At 43.8% G+C, this 19,421-nt stretch overlaps 1 protein-coding gene across 5 annotated transcripts in view; it reads left to right on the forward strand.

The window, feature by feature from the left end:
- Window positions 1-306: 306 nt before the first annotated feature.
- DISC1 (DISC1 scaffold protein) overlaps window positions 307-19,421 on the forward strand; it is a 359,999-nt gene continuing 340,884 nt past the window's right edge. For 4 of the 5 annotated variants that reach the window (XM_060642825.3, XM_060642818.3, XM_060642819.3 and 1 more), the window contains exon 1: window positions 307-696. In XM_060642825.3, coding sequence (XP_060498808.3) covers window positions 639-696 — 58 coding nt within the window. In that variant the 5' untranslated portion in view covers window positions 307-638. The remainder of the gene's footprint in view (window positions 697-19,421) is intronic. The other variant, XM_060642817.3, reaches the window with a different exon arrangement.

Below are 19,421 nucleotides of genomic sequence, written 5' to 3' on the forward strand. Positions count from 1 at the left end.
CGCCGGCTGCCCAGTCTGGGGAGGGGCTCTGGGACCAGTCCACCGCTGCCAGAAGATTCAGAAAGTTGGATTCACATTTCATTTTTGAGCAACTGCTCTCGCATCTCTTTGCCGGTGTGACCTGACCTCTTCCCACTTTCTCCCCACCCTCACATCCCCTCTATGCCTTCCATCAACCCTTTGGTCACTTCCCTAATCGCGCGTCTGGGAGGCAGACTCCCTCCTCCCCCACCCAGAGGGCTGCCAGTCTCCTTTCTAGTACACCCGTTCCCTCCCCGCACTTCCCCTCTCGGGTTCTCCCAGAAATGGGCGAGAGAGCGAGCGGCAAACTTTCAGAGGTCCCAGAGACAGGCTGTGCGCCGCCCGCCCCAGGCGCGCGGGAGTGAGTGAGTGTGTGTGTGTGTGTGTGTGTGTGTGTGTGTGTGTGTGTGCCTGCGCGCGCGAGCGCGCGTCTGAGTGTGTAAGGGGCCGAGGCTGGAAAGGAAAGCGGCCGCCTCGCGTAGAAGGAAGGAGCCTCCCCCTTCCTCGTCGCCCCCCTCCCCACTTCCCGTCCAGCTTGCTGTCGCTTCCCCCTCCGCGGGCCTCGGGGCACACGGAGACTTCCCACGGCCGAGAAGCTGGAGGAGCCTGTGGGGCTCATGCTGGGCGGGGGACCCCAAGGCGCCCCGGCCGGTGGCGGCGGGGGCCACTGCGCAGGTAGGGGCGCTGTCACCGCAGCCCGGGGGTTCCGAGGGATGGGGGGTGGATGGGAGAAATCCAGGCGCGGAGGGCGCGTTCTGCCCCCTGGAAATCGTGTAGGTCTGGGGGTGTGCCTGTAACCATCTTGTGTGAAGTGCATCCCTTTCGAAGTGAGGGAAACCGAGGGCGCGTGGCGTGCCGGGGTAAGAGAGACGTGGGTCTGGGGCTTCCAGGTCCCTCCCCAAGGACTGTGTTGAGATCCCGGCCAGCGGCAGTTTTTGAAACTGCGCTTGTAGGACCCGCCCCGCTAGGCGGGTCCCGGTGGCAGGGGAAGGAGTCAAGGGCTTGGGGCTGGGATCAATGCGGAGACCCTCACACTCGCCCTAGTCCTGAGGCTCAGCTGAATCTCGGGTTCCACCCCATCGGAGACCTGGGAGGAGGAGATTGGGGGTGGGATATGGAACACAGTGCTGGCACTTCCCCAAGGGTCTGCTCTGCAAACAGTTTCACCTCCCACTTCCGACTTGGTGACAGGAACGCCCAAAGCCCGGCTCTGGAGACACCAATGCATTTTCAGCGGCCGGAGCACGGGTCACGCTGTCGATTCTCATTGTTGACACTGAGGCCCTTAAGTGGATTGTTGCTTTCCAAGAATGACAGGACTTCTCCCACAACCCCACTCTTAAAATATATGCAAAGGAATCTGAGACTTTCGGAGGGGAATAGGTTCGGAGTCAGGGAGCGCTGGGTTGTGCCCTTGCTGCACCAGAAGAGGGCCCAGTAACTTTAGACACATCCCTTAACATCTTGGAGCCTTGGTTTTCTCCTATGTAAAAGGGAACGTTACAAACCTTCAAAATGTGTGCTCAGTTGGACAGATGATATTTGGGTAATATCAGAGTCCTAAGAGCAGGAGGTTGGAGACAATCTGCCTCCATCTGAATCCTGGACTTAGTCATACCTCAGTTTCCCCATTTATAAAGTGCGGGCAGTGTCAGTGCCTACCTCATAGGGTTGTCATGGGGTTTAATTGTGGCGGTGGGTGTGAAGCACCTAGTCCAGAGCCTGAGATACACAGTAAGGTCCAAATAACCCTGAGTTCCTATTTTTACCTAAAGCCTAAAATAATTTGGCGTGGTGTGGAAATACCAGTTGGATTTGATTCAGGTATAAATAGCAGAGTGTTTTAAAAGACACTTAATTTTATTATATTCAGGCATGGCACCTGAAATCTTTTGAAGTTTAGTTGTGAATCTGTGTCACTGATCATGAAGAGCCTGGATCTGGTGTCTGAGCTCGGTAACCTTGGGCCTCAGTTTCCTCATCTGTTTACAAAAAAGACCAAAGAAAAGAAACATGGGGACAGTAATTACCGCTTTTTGTACTGATAGAGCTTCCTGAAGATCAAATGAGGTAAAAGATCTGGAAGTGCCTTGAAGAGTATGAGTCACTAAGCAAATCCAAGACGTCACTGCTACCAGCAGGGATTAATAACATCTGCAATTTTTTAGAGCCCCCAATGTGTCAGGCAACTCTCTTAGGAATTCCTTTGATGAAATCTGCCCTAAACCTTTGTGAGGTGGGTGTTTATAATCTTCATTTCCCCTGCATAAAGCTGAGGTCAGGGTTATCCTGCTTCTTTCGCAAGGTCACATAGCAGGTAAGGGTAAAGGCAGGATTAGAATCTTAGTGTGGGTGCTTCTCACACATGTGTTCTGAACCACTGGCCAAACTGAAGTTGTCGATATAAGCTGTGGTTCAGAGTAGAGCTATGTTACATTAGAGGAGATAATATATCCTAACATATTTATAGATTCTAAAATATGAGTGAGGGTGCTTGACTGGCTCAGTCAGTAGAGCATATGACTCTTGATCTCAGGGTTGTGAGTTTGAGCCCCAGGTTGGGCATAGAGATTACTACATACACACATACATGTATATACATATGTACATACATATATACATATATATGTGAATTGTTAATTCTGGTAGATGAGACTTTGAAATAATCTTAATTCTTCTTGCACAAATAATGAAAATCTGCAGAGAAGAAAGGTATTAAAATCTTGAAAGGACATATCTCAAGAATTTATTGCAAATATTAGACTAAATGACCTTTGATTTAATGTTTTATTTTAACCTTTAAATTTGCCAGAATTTGTAAGGTGGTATCATGGTTACCTTGCAAGGCTGGGACCTAGGATATTTCTGCAGGGACTTTGCTACTCACCTGAGATGCTCCCCCTGGAGGGAAATGGACCTTTATTATTAATATTATTGTTATTATTTATTTTTTAAATATAATTTATTGTCAGATTGGTTTCTATACAACACCCAGTGCTCATCCCAACAAGTGCCCTCTTCCATGCCCATCACCCACTTCCCCCTATCCCCCACCAAAATGGACCTTTAGAGAAAGTCTGCATCCCTGAGGGAGAGTGAATGCCAGGCCTCTATGCTGCAGAAACAATTCCAAATTCATTTATTTCCTAAATGAAGTTTCTCTTATTCTTCCCTCCCCCTCCCCCAAAGCAACACATGCTCATTACAGGAAGCACAGAAAACTACAAATAAGAGAAAGAACATTACAAATCACTATAGTCCCGGGGCACCGGGGTGGCTCAGTTGGTTAAGCATCCAGCTTCACCTCAGGCCATGATCTCACAGTTTGTGGGTTTGAGCCCCACATCAGGCTTCACGCTGATAGTGTGGAGTCTGCTTGGGATTCTCTCTCCCTCTCTCTCTCTGCCCCTCCTCCACTCATGCTTTCTCTCTCTCTTAAAAATAAATAAACTTAAAAAAAAATCACTATAATCCTATCAATGCAGGCAAATAGCTTGACATCTCTGTTCTTGTAATCCATTTCTGTGCTATGTTCATCAATTTATATCTTTAAAAAATGGGATGCAAACTATTATTGTTTTGTTGAATGACAAAAATAATGCTTGCTCATTGCTTAAATATCAAGATATTAATTTGGGAAACCAGCCAACATTTGTGATGTGCATTGTAACTTTTTCTTTAAAAAAAATCTTAACATTTTGATTGGAAAAGGATTAGAGATGGAGTTGTTGATGTTTGAGTTTTATTGTGGTTTTGGTCAAAGTTTGATGAAAGACCTTCAGAGCAAAAAGAGGGTACAGTGGTGATCTTTAAATAATAACATCTAAAGCCCAGCATAGAACAAAGTTTTTGAGTATTAAAATAGCTAACATTTTAGATTAGGGTGATTGGAATTAGTATCATTGCTTTGATAACGATGATAATAATTCAGTTTATATGCTGGGTTCTTCTGCAGAGCAAACAAAGAGCACTGCTTCCAGAGATGTCTTTGGCAGCCACTCTGGGGGTAGGGATGGTCCCCTTGGCACAGCCTGGGCCACTTGCGGCCAGTCATTTTTCAACCAGCACCATTTAGTAATGTAAGACTTTTAGCCTTTGGGAGTCTTTATGCTGTTTGTTCTTGACGTTAATGACTTTGTGGTAAAAATTCCTTAGTGAATGCCTTCTGTGCAACAATCATGCAATTTAATGGTCAGATGCTTTGACCATCCTGAATCCATTTTTTCTGTTGAAATCAGTTTACCAGCTGCATATTTGAGCACAGACTTTGCAATCAGTTTAATTTTTCACAGCAAGTGGAAGGGGGAAAGAATTGTGGCTGACCAATGGATATTATTTCTATTTGGCTTTGGAAGGCAGTCAGGAGCCCCCATGCTGTGCTCAGCGGCTGACTTGACCACCGGTTTGGCCCCACCCTTCTTCCTTTTGGCCACTTGCCTACTGTCATGGCTCAGAAATGGATGGTAGAGATTGTGGGGCTTCCTGTAATCATTACGGGCATTGGTCATCAAGTGTTATAAACAGAATCACAGAACTTATTGCTGGATGGAACTTCAAAAGATCATTTGGTTAAGCCTCTTGAGTTCTGGCAGGTGAGGCATTGAGAAGTGCATTTACCAATTGTGGGTGCTGAGAACAATGTATTTGGTCAATATAATGTAGTTGTAAGTGCAGGAGACCTGTTCACAAATGAAGTAATTGAAATAAATAGGCCTAGATCATCTCTCCCTTGTCAAATTCAGGTTCGTTTCCCAGCCACATCGCCTTGTGTTCATCCATTTAAAATACATGGAAATATTCTACTTGCTCAACTCCAACATTTACCTGTCATGGTAGGACTTTTTCCCTTTACTTTCAGATCGGGTTAAACTCTCAGAGAAATGCAATGAAAACAGTAAACTCCTTGAGGTGCGGGATAGCAGTCTCTGAGGATAAGTCAGTCTGAGAGTACTGACAGTCTGAGTGACAGTAGAGGTCAGAGTCTGACCTGCTTAGTTTATAGGCAGAAAAGGTGAGAAATGGGAGATGAGTGAGTATTAGAATCTAGGTCCTCTCATCGTACTCAGAACTGTTTTCATTAAGCCTTGCTTCACTCCATAGTTGCTTATTTATTTAGGAATAGGCTGCCTTGGAAAGCAGTTAGTTGGTTTTTTTTTTTTTGCCACCAGTAGCATTTAAGTTGGTGTTGGCTGATTTTGTGGTTGACTATAGTGGGCGAGTCTGCATGGAAGGAGGAAGGTTGGATTGGGTGAGACTTGTAGGAATCCTTATAGCTCTAGGATTCTGTGGTTTTCGTCCTAGAGAATTTGAGCTACTATGTGAATTTCCTATTCCTTTCTCATTGGGGTTTTACATTTTGAACCACCAACCCTCACTGCCCCCCCCCCCCCCCGCCCCCACTACCTCCCAGATGGCCCTATATGGAGACAAATTGCTTTCATGGACTGAAAGGTAATATATCTCAAGTTTAATGAGTGAATTGTGTCCTGAATATGGAACCTGAGTTTAAATTTAATTTTGTGGCGTGCACACCAACTTAACTTTTTCATACCTGTTGTCTTCTAATTTGTGAGTGGATTGATAAGATGATTTGGCATAATTATTAGGCTTGATTTTTGACACAGGAGAATGTATGTGTTTTGCATTTACAAATGAAGGCATGCTTCATCTTACTCAAGCACTGATAGAAAAAGGTGGGCTATTTTACAAGGGTCAAATGAGAAAAGAAGTAAACATAGAGATAAGTTGGGGTTCTCCTATTTCTAATACACTGGACAGTTAGAACTGCAAAAGCTGTTTTGGGATTGCAAATCCTCTGATAAAAAAAAAGTTTATTTCAGCACAGTTCTTAATATTTCCCCAATGCTTTTCTTGATAGCCACAGGCCAGGCACAGTGAAATATGAGACAGCTGTCCTTGGGTGTAGATAATCTGCATCCGATTCAAACAGTAGACTTGGAGGCCTTAAATTACCTGGACTTTTTAAACTGAGATATAATTGACATACATTATGTTAGTTTCAGATGTACAACATAATGATTTGATATTTGTGTATATTGTGAAATGATTGCCACAATAAGTCTAGTTAACATCCTTCACCACACATAGCTACAAAAATTTTTTTCTTGTGATGAGAACTTTTGAGATCTGCTTTGAAGATCGTGTAAGATCTACCTTGACTGTCAATCCTTTTGTTTCCCTTGGACTGCTTATAGAATTCTAGAGACATTAATTTATGCATTTATTCATTCCATTGTATTTATTTGTCCATTCAAGAATGTTTGTTTGGCACGTACTCTACACATAGCACTGTGGCATGCACAGCAGGCTGTTTAAAGATGTATTAGGTTATCCTCACCGACCACCCAGTCTAGAGGAAAGATGTAGCAAAGCCTGCTGTTTTTTCCAAGTGTTGTAAGGTGACCCTTATTGGTTAGCAACACTCCTAGGATGCTTCTTTGGAAGGTGTCTCCGGGCTTTTCTATGTCTTCCTGGTCTTGACACTTGATTGTATTGGGATTTCTTTGCTCCGTTAAGTCCTTCCAGCCCCACGCTGCTGCCACGATAATCTTCCCAAAGCACAGATCTGATTAGGTTACTGTTACTCTGTGCAAAGACTCATTGTCCCACAAGCAAATTCTTACCGTTCTTCACATTCCTTGTGAGGCCTTCCATAAACTGACCCCTAAATCCCTAAAACTGATACTCTGGCTCTTTTATTGCACACGTTATTCTGCCCAGCAAGAATATTATGGAATCTGTCCGTTCCCCCACCCCCCCCCCCTCCACCCCCCAGTCTCTACACATCAAAATGTTATCACTCATTTAAGATCTAGCCAGTAAAACTTCTCAGCCTTCCCTGGTCCTCCAGAGTCATCCACTCCTTCCCTCTTTTTCTGTTATAGTTTGTTATGTATTTAAGCTGCTTTTCTGACTTTAGTGTAAACTCCTTTAGCTCAAGGGGGCAGTCTGGTTTATTGGTTTACTTCCTTACCCCCTCATCTGTGTACCACTCTCACTGAATTGAATTAAACTCTTTATTATAGTTTACATGCACTAATCCAGTGTGTAGATTAACCACACCTGTTATTTTTATATCTTTCAAAAGCAATCAAGAGTTTTAAAAGTTCAGTTCAAATGTTTATTGAGATACACAAACTACATTGCCAGGAGCCATTATAGCAGTTTAAGGTAAGAAAAAAATGTAGAGTCTGCCCATGCCCTTGAGGAGCTTACAGTTCAGTGGAGAAAAGAGAATTCGTTCTTAGGAAATTTCTGGATGTTGTTTTATCAGAATGATTGGGCACATTGGGATACACCAAAATCATTAAGAAGTAACGAGCACCCAGTAGATACCCAGGGAATGTTGTCCAGGGTGGATAGATGGATGGATGGAGGGAGGAATATAGGAGGAATCCTTTAATTTATAATTTATCAATTGCAGTCTTTATTCCTAGATATACTAATTTTTTAAATGTTTTAAAAAATGTTAATTTATTTTTGAGAGAGAGACAGAGAGCAGGGGAGGGGCAGGGAGAGAAAGAGAGAGACAGAGAATCCAAAGCAGGGTCTGAACCATCAATGCAGAGCCCAATGTGGGGCTCGAACCCACGAACTGTGAGATCATGAGCTGAGCTGAAGTCAGATGCTTAACTGATTGAGCCACCCAGGCGCCCCACTCCTAGGTATAATAATTTTGAAGATAATTTACTCAGGTATTGATTCTCATGCTTGTATATAAAATGTGCTACTCTTCATCTAGGAAGAGGTATCCTAGTTCTCCATCTGTAGAAACTGCATTAACCCCCTGGCTGTGGTGTTGTGTTTGCCTAATTTCATTGACTTTCTCCTCTCAGGCAGCTCTGTCATGAGGACACATGTTTTCCAGGCTGGGGGAGGCCTCCAGCTGTCTGGGGACCGTGATGAAGGGGAGTGTCTCACACTGATGCAACACTCATGATCTCATCCTCTACCCAGACAGCCAGTTGGCCTTGGGGTTGTGGAATGAGTTCTGAACTATTTCCCAATCATGCGGCTTTTGTGTGTCTTTCTTTACTTGACTTAAATAGTACTTTGATTGGAAAAATGGACAAATTCTATCATTTTAATCCAACTGTTATATTTTCCTAACTCTTTGATTTGGGATTATCTAACACATTTATTCAAATATTGTTTTAGAATTTTTTTTTGAAAAGCATAAGGGATATATACGAAAAGTATTGATATTGTATATGAAAAGTATTGATATTGTCTCGTTTTTCCCATTTGGCTAAGGTAGACTAGGGCTCAGTGGAAATAAAGTGAGATATTCCAAGGGAGTTGCTTTACCTTAGGCTAATCTTGGGATGAATTCATATTGACACTGCCTTTAAATTTTTATTCTGCTTTTTAATGAGGAAAAGATCCCCTCCCTCATTTTTAAACAATATTCAACTCAAATTTGGAGACTGCCTTTTCCAATAAAATGAATAATTATTAATCATTACAGAGCTGGGGAAGGGGTGAGTCAGCCACAAATTTAGTATAGAGAAACACACTCTTTTGGACATGCCTTTGCATTAGTCTGGGCTGAATTTGTTGAGGGCAGGCCAGGCCAGGCCAAGTCTTATTTATCTTCTTACCATTTCTATTCGACCTGAAGTAGGAATAAAGGTTTATTGAGTGGCGTTGGTTTAAAGTAACCTGTGTAATACAGCCCCCGTGTTGCAGGAGAATTGTTTCTTAACCAGTGGTGGCTCCTGCCATGCTACACGGAGAGGCTTAGGCAGTGGCTGCATTAGAGAGGAGAGGGTAGTGTACTTGTTTTAAAGTTGTTTTATGTGCAAGCCCACTCTTTAGACAGACTGCGTGTTCTAGATCAATACAAGTGGGGACAATTTCTAAAGGTGCTTTCATTCACACATTTCATAAGAGAAGAATGTCAGTTGCCCATACCAAAGCACATTGCCATGACTTTAATTTGGAGTGGCTGTAAAAGACTGTGAAGCATGTGGGGGGCTGCAGCAACCCCAAGCCAACTCTTGGTTCTCCCACTTCTCCCAGCACCACCTACGTTCTGTTGCTCATGACGTTCATCACTTACTGTGATATATTGTGAATTCCTGAAGCATCGGACAAATGCATCTCCTCACGGAAAGGGCAGAGATGCATTGCCAAGACAAATTTCATTTAAATTGTGATGAAAATACTTCAAGTTACTCGTTGTATAGTGGAAAAGTGATGGTTAGCTATGTTTGGTCAGGAGGCCGGACGGGAGTCGGACCCTGGGCAAGTCCCTTAATCTCTCTGGATCTCAGTGTCCTCCCTTGTGGAAACGAGGGGAATGAGATCAGCCCTCAGTGTAGAACTGTGGTAAAATTCTTCGTATAAAAGCTCATCACAATCTATAATATTTTTGTGTAAAGAATTGCTTTTATTATAAACTTGCTGATACTGTCCCTAAGGTCAGTTCTTCCTTTAATCTCAGTTTGCCTTATAGCTTGTCCCTCACATCCCAGTCTGGGTCCCCGATCCCTTAACTAAATCACATTAGTGTTTCTGTGGCAAACTAGCTGCTCGTTCCCAGAACTCAGTGGAATAAATAAAGGCCCTTGATCGCTTTGCATCTGTGCGCACGAGGTTTGCCACCCTACGAGATCGAGCTCGGTGAAGTCAGATGTCTGCAAGGCAAAGGAGAGGAAGCCTGTGGTTCTCAGACGGACACTTCTGGGTTCTGGAATTCTAGATGATGCATCACGAACTTGTACTTAATAGTTGTCGTTTTGCTTCCTCCCTCCTGGCCCCCCGCCTCTCTTTTCTTCCTCCTCCATTTTCAATTCTTAGCTTCAGCTACTGTTGGGTTGTCTCTACTGAGCCAGGCTGCTGATAAGCTGTGACCAAGCCCAGCACTGTACAAGGGGTGAGCAGAGGGCCACGGGAAGTGGTGCAGGGAGGGTGGGAACGAGACTTTATGGAGGGTGTGTTGTCCAGTCTAGCTTCAGCACACTTCCGGAACAGGTGTGCACATGGTCCCTCTGCAAGGCGGCACGGGTGGTCTGCTCTGGGTGGTGGGGAGGTTCCTGGACTCAGCTTCCAAGACTGTGTGCTCACTAGGCCTCCCTGGTTTTTGATTCTTGGCCTGACACTTGGATTCTTTGTGCTTTGCCTAAGCCACTAGGGAGGGCCACATTGTGTGGACTGCCTTGCATGAGTTTTGATTCTTCTCTTGAGGCTGCCTCTTGGATTAATCCTGTATGGCCACGTTTTGCAACCTGAGGGCAAATGATACCTTATGCTGTATGCTTCCCAGGCCCCTGAGACTGCTCGTCTTGGAGGGAGCACGGGACAACTGCTGTCATTGACAGGCCTGCAGGGGACAGGGTTGCAACAGTCAAGGTGCCCCCTTACATGCCCACCACCTGCAGTCAAGGTGAGTGAGTCCTTTGGCATATGTGATGCTGTCTTGGGCTCTGAGCATTCTAGAGTTCCTTGTGATAAGGCTTCGTGTCGGTGATTAATACCAAATGTATCACGGAGAGTGATGGTTGCATGACAGAGTATATTGCATTGGTTCTGCAAAGGGAATTCTGGTCTAGACCCAGACAATCTTTGCTTTTTTCAAGGTGCAATTTAATTTTGGTTTTCTCTTTATAAAACGTTCATCTGTATGAAACGTAAGCTTTGTAAGAGTCTCCATTAGGACACTGTCTGTGTTTTGGTTTCTTCTCTGATGGGTTGCCTCTCCCGTCGCAGAAAATTCGCCGCTCCTGCTGATAGCACTTCATACCCAAAGAGGGCATTCTAACCTTAAAAGAAGTTCAGCTCAGCAGCATGCCTGCCATTGCCTTTCTCTCTAAACTCGGAGTTTGCTCACTCCCTTGGTTTCTCAGGTGTTTTGGCTCCGGGGAAGAAACAGCCATGGTTCATGTGTATTTAATAAAACCATTATGAAAATGAACCCAACCCCAGCGCACACTGGGGTGGAGCAGGACCTGGCTGCTTGCTTTGCCACCGAACCTCACCGGCTCCCTGTAACTTTGGGGAGCTGTTTTCACTGAGGGAGAACTTCTGTGAGCTTGGGGACTTGGCAGGCCAGTTGGCTGATCCTTTGGGTGTTCTTTCAGCATTGTCTGCAGCGACTGTGGGAGTCAAAGGCCCTTCAGTGCAAAGATAATGCCAGCTTGTTCCCTGGAACCCCAAAGGAGTCAGTCAAAGGGACTTTTTGTTTCGCCAACAGAAAACCCACAGGAAATCCCAGCTTCAGCTACTCCTGTGCGGTCTCATTGTGCCGTCAGGTCTGACTGTGCTCAGGCCTCCTTTGAGAGAGGCAGTGACTCGTACAAAAAAATAAATGAAAGGATGCCGTTCGCAGTGGCCGGGGATCAAGTGCACACGCCATGTGCACTAACGTGCAGGTTGGGCACTTGCCTTAGACCCCAGTGCCCAGGCTCTTTCAGCAGTGAGCTCTTGGCGAGCGGACTGAAGGGGATGATAGCCACATCCTACTGTTAGGAGACTCGACTGTGGTCATATGAGTAAAGATCTGAGTAACAGTGTCTTTCTCATTGTGGGCACTTGTATTATTATTATGATTATTATTATTGATGGGTTATAATTAGATTTCAAATCTCTAATAGCAGTTCTGTCACTTGCCCTTTGTAAGCTGGGCAGTAGTTATGCTTATTTTGTTGGACTGTTGTGAGCATTACAGGAGGTAATACACACGAAGGACTTAGAAAACAGTAGCAAACTAAAACAGGGGAGGCTGCAGCCCTCCACGTGCGGGTGATGTCCTGCCCAGCATCCCAGTTGAGGGGTGAGTGGGGCTGACACTCAGGCTGGGCTGCTGTGCTGAGGAAGGCCTGCCTTTTCCTAATTCATCAGCTTGGAGACGCTACTTTTTTCTAACATAGTTTCCTAGAGGGGATGTCTTTTCATAGTCCGTCACCCCCGAGGAGGTGCCCGTTGAAAAATGTGCCCGGTGGTACCATTTGTGCCAGCAGTGGCTCTGTCGACAAGAGAAAGATGCTGTTGTCAGGGTAGCGAGCGGGGTCGTCTGGAGGAGGGTGTGGCGTGCTTCAGCCGGCTCTGTCTTGCTCACTTCACTGTGATTTCAGTGATGGGATTACCATAGTCGGAGGAACAATTTTGCCATTTCCTCAATTCTGAATTTTCTCTAGGATTCTCCTTGAAGCCAAGGGCTATAGTCCTTTTCCTTCCAAGGCCCCCTTCCCCACCACTGCCCTGCTCGTGTCCACAGCGTGGACAGTTAACACAGGCCGGAAAAGAATGGACAAGGGTGTAGGCCGGGTGCTGGTTGTTGACTCTTGGCCCCTCACCCGCCCTTCTGTGCTTTGCTCTTTACTGCTGGGGCTGGGAGTCTGAAAGTGGCACATCCCTAACTCCCTTGCCAGCTCCCTTCCTGTTAAATTCTGCCAGTAAGAGGCACTTGTGGGGCACCAGAGGCAGGAGGAAGAGAAAAGCTTGTGAATTCTGGGTTTTTCAGTGGGGCACCTGCAGACGTGCACTGTAGCAGTGGCAAGGCTGTGTGATTTGGGGACTGCAGCAGCCCTGGCAGGTGGCCTTTGTTTCCCAGGCCCGAGAGCCAATGCCCACCACCTCTTGCCCTGCAGCACATGCGCAGGCTCTGGGACACACAGCCCAGGAGCACCAGCCCCTGATTTTTAGTTACTATCCTTTCCTCCTCTTGGCTCCACCTTTCCTTCTCCTTTGTTCTCTTCCAGTTCTTTCCACACCTCTGTGACCAACTCCCTGGATTAAATGTCCTCTGTTTGGTGTACCTGGAGTGGTCCCAGGTTTCCTGTACTCTGTGTACAGCTTGTGTGGACTCTAAATCTGTTGGGTGCTTAGGGGCTGGTACACTCCCTAGGATCTCATAGCACATGGACCCTTCCTCCGTGTTTCATCTTCATCACATGTGTTAGGATTACTGCCATAGCCTTTAAAGTAGGCTTTCAGCCTTTAGCCTCTTCCTAATCACAGTGGACATTCTGGTCTGATTAATTTCCCCAAAACTCTACTTCACCTGGCTCACACCTCTGCTTAAAATCTTACAATTCTTATGACAGCCACCCTGATGGTGAGAATCATAACTATGGACACCTCTTCTGCGATCCTAGTAACGGAGAGGTCTGTGCAGTCAGAGAGCCATTCCTTCACCCTGGCTGGGAGGAAGGTGGTTAACTCAGCGGTAAATACACCAGCAGTCACGTGAATGTGAGGAAGATTTTGTACTGGGCTGTGGCTGCCTCCTCCTTCTTCCTTCCCCTCTCTGGTTCCTTGTTCAAGTCAAACTGCACTGCTCTGGCTGCTCCTCCTCTCCTGGAGGGCAAGTTCAGCTTATAAGCCCCGCCCAATATCCTGGGAAGTTTAAATCATGTCAGTTCTTATAAACTGATGGAAATACATGTACTGTGAGAAGTGCAGACGGTTGTAAGCCTAGATAAGATTGTTATTGTCTTGGGAGGGGGGTTTCTCACCCACAGGTTTTCTGACTTCCTTGAAGTAGTGTTTATAGGGAATCCCATATTGAAGAAGATGGGAAGACTTAAGGGAAATGAATGGGACATTGTAGGGTCGCCTGGAAGAAAAGTAATACAGTTAATGTACAAACATAACTTTATTGATTCTATATAAAAAACAGAACATAGTCATTATAAAAAAAAACAAGCCTGAAAAATACATCATGGAAGAAGAAATGATCCCTCATGTCCCACCTTTCTCACTCTTAATTTTTTACCAAACATCCTTCTAGAAGGTTCTCAGAGCCTGTGTTATGTGCACTACAATATTATAGAAATGGGATCATGCTGCATCTTGTTTTTTTTTTTTAACTTAATTTTATTCCCACTTGTTAGTATAGCACAGAAATGTTTTCATGTCAACAAATACTGCTTTACATCATTATTGTGAATGGCTACACAGTACTCCATGTTTGTACCATAATTTACTCATCCAGTCACATTAAATTGGAATGTTTACAGTTGTCATTCCATTATTTGCCTTAATTTTTATTAAGTTCTTGTATTTAAGGTGATGCTAGTGCCCTAACAGATATTCAGAGATATCGATGGCTTAAAACATTGGAAGTATATTTTTCTTGAAGGTAAAGTTCAGACTCTCCCTCCCTATTGAGAGACCAGGCTTGGCTGGAGGGGCTGCTCCGCCTTGCATGACCATTCAGGGTTTCAGGCTGGCAAAGGCCCCACTACTTTCAGCATGTGGCTTCCAAAGTTGCCCAGGACTTTGCCACCCAGCTAGCTGGTAGTGAAAGGAAGAGCAGAAGACTTCTTGGGAGGTTTTTATGCATTAGAACCAGAAGTGGGGGATACTGCTTCTGCCAACATTCCATTGGTCAGTCAGTCACGTGGCCATATAAAGCCATGAGGAACGCTGGGAAATGTAGTTTAGCTGTGCATGCAGGAGGAGAAAGCAATAGGTTTGGGGAACAGTGGCCATTCTCTGCCACAGCTTTCCCTACTGGTCACCAAAACTCCTTTCACTTCCCCCTGCCTCACATTTCCACTCACACTTCCCAGAAGGAGACACTGGAGGTCCTATGCAGTCATTGCGTCTTGATCACTTTTCAGGATCTCTGGCTGATGTGCAGTCTTCTCTTTCACATCTAAATGAGGATCCTCATGTTTCTGTGACTTCTGACTTAAAAAGGAAAACCATTATTTGCCTTCTCCCAGCCTCTCTCAATTTTCAGTGGTGGAGCAGAGACGTCATAAAGCACAAAAAACTCCCACTTGGAAGAGGGTAAGATAGGATGTGCACAGCAGTCCCGTGTGCAAAGCAATCACCAAAGCCATTGGGTAGGCAAGGTGGGGTCCCCCTAACAGGCGGTGGGAGAACTTTCTCCATTAGACCTCGGTTCTGCTTTCTTAGAGGAAATCTCTAACTGATTGGTCTCCATGGTCTGTCCTGCCAAGTCCCTCTTTGTCTTTTATTCTCCCTGGCAACATTTGAAGTGGTTGCTGGGGAGTCTGCCATCTTCATGAGGGTGTGGATAGCTTTTGCTGCTCTCTGTTTGGTGGCCTGAGGTTTTTGAAGGCTCTTACAGACTTTTTAATTTTTTTAAATTCAAGCTCATGGTTTCTTAGGCCATACATTTCTGTCAAAAATGTAGTAGGGTTCTCTTCTGTTTTTTTTTTCCACTAAGTTCTTTATACCAACAGATAATCCCAAAGTTTTTTCCCAGATATTATTATCAAGCTCGACTTATTACATTACTTTATCATCCCATGCCCTTCTTTCTCAACCAAATGGTGATTATTTTGAGGCCCGTAAGCTCAGATGGGAACGCAAACTCTTAATCAGTTCCTTGTTACAGGGCTGAGTCTTTGGGCCTTTGTCACTCAAGGTTTTTCAATCTTATTTCTGACTGTTTGAGATTTAGAAGCAGCCAGCTTTCAACCCTTTCCAACTCTTACAGTACACACGTTTCTTCATTTTAACCCCTTTCATTTATGCTTGCAAACCAACAAATTCTTTTTTTTTGAATTTTTTTTAACGTTTTATTTATTTTTGAGACAGAGAGAGACAGAGAGAGACAGAGCATGAACGGGGGAGGGGTGGAAAGAGAGGGAGACACAGAATCGGAAGCAGGCTCCAGGCTCCGAGCCATCAGCCCAGAGCCCGACGCGGGGCTCGAACTCACGGACTGCGAGATCGTGACCTGAGCCGAAGTCGGACGCCCAACCGACTGAGCCACCCAGGTGCCCCAGCAAACCAACCAATTCTTGAGTGAGCATATCTCTTTTTTTAATATTACTTTAATATTTACTATTTCTTTCATTTTGTTACTACTAACGTTCTACTTTCCAACTCTTTCCCTGGAGCTACAAGCATGTAGCTTGTATGCTCTTTAGTTATTGCAGGTGATGATTTTATTAAATATTTTGCCACTGCATAACTTGGGCCTCCACCTTTCCAACCTCTAAGATCAGTTTCCTTGTTGTCTCCTGCCTCATTACTAAACCAGTGCTCCTTGTTTTAGGTAGGGCCTTACTTTAAGGCACTAATCATGTATCAGTTCACCTGCTGTTGTAATGTAAAAACCCAAATTCTCAGCGGCATGTCACTTTCAAAGTTTGTTATCTTGCTCATATATATAAATTACATTTTTTTAAATGAAAAATTTTTTTTAATGTTTATTTTTGAGAGAGAGAGGGAGAGAGAGAGAGACAGGAGCAGAGAGAGAGAGAGGAAGACACAGAATCCCAAGCAGGCTCCAGGCTCTGAGCTGCCGGCACAGAGCCTGAGCATGGGGCTTGAACCCACAGACTGTGAGATCATGACCTGAGCCTAAGTTGGCCACTTAATCAACTGACCCACCCAGGCCCCCCTGTAAATTACATTTTGAAGCAGGGTTGTTGGTGGTGGTGGTAGGGGGTAGGGGTTCTATCCTAGTTAGTCATTCAGGGATTCAGATAGACCAGTTCTCCTCCGTTTGCAACAAATGGCTTCCAGAGTCACCCAGTGAGTCAACATCTAATCAGTAGATAGAAGACAGAGCGTGGGACAACTGCAAAGGGGGCCAGGCTTAGAAGTGGAGGATATCACTTTTGTTCACAATTTCATTGACTAGGACTCAGACTCATGGCTATACATAATTTCAGGGGTAGCTGGGAAATGTAGTCCAACCATGTGTCCAAGAGAAAAGGGAAATGGGCTAGTGAGCCTCTATCTGTTTCTGCCTAGGTGGCCATGTAGCAGAGACTCTTCTAAGAGCCTTGCATATATGAACACCTTCAATTCTATGTGATGGAAACTGTTGATTCCTCATTTAAAAATAGGAAACTGAGATACTGGGAGGTTAAATAGCTCACCAGAGTTCACATAGCTACTAGTGGTGGAGACAGGAGGCCCTCACCTCCTGGCCTGCTGCCTTATTTACCACTCTATACTGATAAAATAGAATACAGTTGAAACATAAGAGTGAAATATAGAAACGATAAAAGTGGTGATCACAGATTCAAAGATTAAAAAGTGAGACTTAGAAGTGATAAATTTTAAAACTACATAAAATAAAGAGAAATAATCATAATTTAGAAGCAGAGATACAAACTTGAGAGAATGATACACAAACTTCAATGTCGCTTAAGGATAAGATGTGATAAATGAACCATAATGGAGAAAAATTAAAGAAAGTAGAAATTAAGAAAAAAGTGTTTATATGTTGGTGGGAGTGCAAACTGGTGCAACCACTCTGGAAAACAGTATGGAGTTTCCTCAAAAAGTTAAAAATAGAACTACCCTATGATGTAGCAGTTGCACTACTAGGTATTTACCCAAAGGATACAAAAATACTGATTTAAAGGGATACATGCACCCCAATGTCTATGACACCATTATCAGCAATAGCTAAACTATGGAAAGAGCCCAAATGTCCATTGACTGATGAATGGATAGAGAAGATGTGGCATGTATATATATACAATGGGATATAACTTATCCATCAAAAAGAATGAAATCTTGCCATTTGCAATGATGTGGATGGAGCTAGAAAGTATTATGCTAAGTGAAATAAGTCAGTTGGAGAAAGACAGATACCATATGATTTCACTCATATGTGGAATTTAAGAAACAAAAGTGAATATAGGGGGAGGAAATAGACAAATCAAGGAATAGATTCTTAACTATAGAGAACAAACTGATGGTTACTAGAAGGGAAGAGGGTGGGGGGGATGGGTGAAATAGGTGATGGGAATTAAAGAATGCACTTGTCATGATGAGCACCAGGTCATGTAGGGAAGTGTTGAATCACTGTATTGTATATCTGAAACTAATATTACACTGTATGTTGACTAACTGGAATTTAAATAAAAATTTGGAGGAAAAAACCCAAAAAAGTGTTTATAAAAATACATGTAAATTGAAATAAAACATCCAGATGAAGTGAAAAAGTAGTAAAATATAACAAAGGAAGAAAAATGTTAAATAAGTGAAGTAAGAATTAATTAAGTGAAAATAAAAATGTTAAGAAAGGCAAAGCAAATTCAGGACTCAATATTTAGTAAAACAGAAAAGTATGTCTCAAAACAAAGGAAATATAGTCATACCTTTTTTTTTTTTTTTGAGAGAACACACGTGACCAAGTGAGCAGGGGGAAGGGTAGAGGGAAAGAGACAGAATCTTAAGCAGGCTCCGCGCTCAGTGCAGAGCCTGACGCGGGGCTCAATCTCCTGACCCTGACATCATGACCTGAGCCAAAATCAAGAGTCAGACGGTTAACTGATCGAGCCACCCAGGTGCCCCTCGTCACACCTCATTTTATTGTGCTTGCAGATATTGCATTTTTTTTTGAAATAAATTGAAGGTTTGTGGCAACGTTGCAGTAGGTGAGTCTGTGGGTGCCATTTTCCCAACAGCGTTTGCTGTCTTCATGTCTCTTTATCACATTTTGGTAATTCTTACAGTATTTCCAACTTTCTCATTATTTCGTTATGGAGGTTTGTGATCAGTGATTACGACTTGCTGGAAACTCAGATAATGCTTAGCATTTTTTAGCAATAAAGTGCTTTTAAATTAAGGTATGTACATGCTGTTTTAAGCATAAGGCACACTTAAGAGACTACAGTACTGTGTGAATATAACTTTTGTAAGCACTGGGAAATCCAAAAATTGGCCTCCCTTTATTGTGATACTTGCTTTATTGTGGTGGTATGCTTGTACAAGCTTCCTCAATGCCAAATGAGAACAAAATTGAACTAAAAATACAAAATAATAAGTGAAATCAAAACAATATAAAATTACAAATCCTTTAGAGGACTATGGGATTTTAGAAATTAATGGGAAACCAGGAAAAATTAGTGGCAACATAAATTCTGCCCTCACAGTGCTCCAGTCCGAATTTATGCCTGTGATTGGGGGTTCCAGGTAGGCATTTTCAGAGCAGAGAAATGGGAGATGGGGGAGCACCACTAGGTCCCCTCCTCCTTTATAGGCCCTAAAATGCCTGAGTGGAATGATGTCCACAGGATGGCAGAATAGGAAGCTCCAGGCCCTTGTTCTCCCATGGAGATGTTTAAAAAGACAAACACAAACGATCAATTAGAGACTGGCTGAAATAACTTCACAGGAGCTCTGGAAAATAGTCAAAGGTCTACAGTAACTAAGTGAATGCCCAATTAAGAAAAAGTCACTTTCAGAATGGTAGGTTCTACAGAGTTTAAACAGCAAGTGAATAAAAAATAATTATAAATCTATGCTAATAGTATAAAGATGTCATTTGTGACATCAGTAACAAAAAGAGTGGGTGGAGCTGGGCAGAAGTAGAGTTTTTGTATGCTATTGACATTTAGTTGGTGTTGACTCAAATTAGATTATTATAACTTTCGGATATTATATGTAATCCTCCCGGTGGCCACAAAGAAAGCATCTACAAAATACACACA

The sequence above is a fragment of the Panthera onca genome, chromosome D2 (genome assembly GCF_046562875.1).
Source record: "Panthera onca isolate mPanOnc1 chromosome D2, mPanOnc1 haplotype 2, whole genome shotgun sequence".
NCBI classification, from domain to species: Eukaryota; Metazoa; Chordata; class Mammalia; order Carnivora; family Felidae; genus Panthera; species Panthera onca.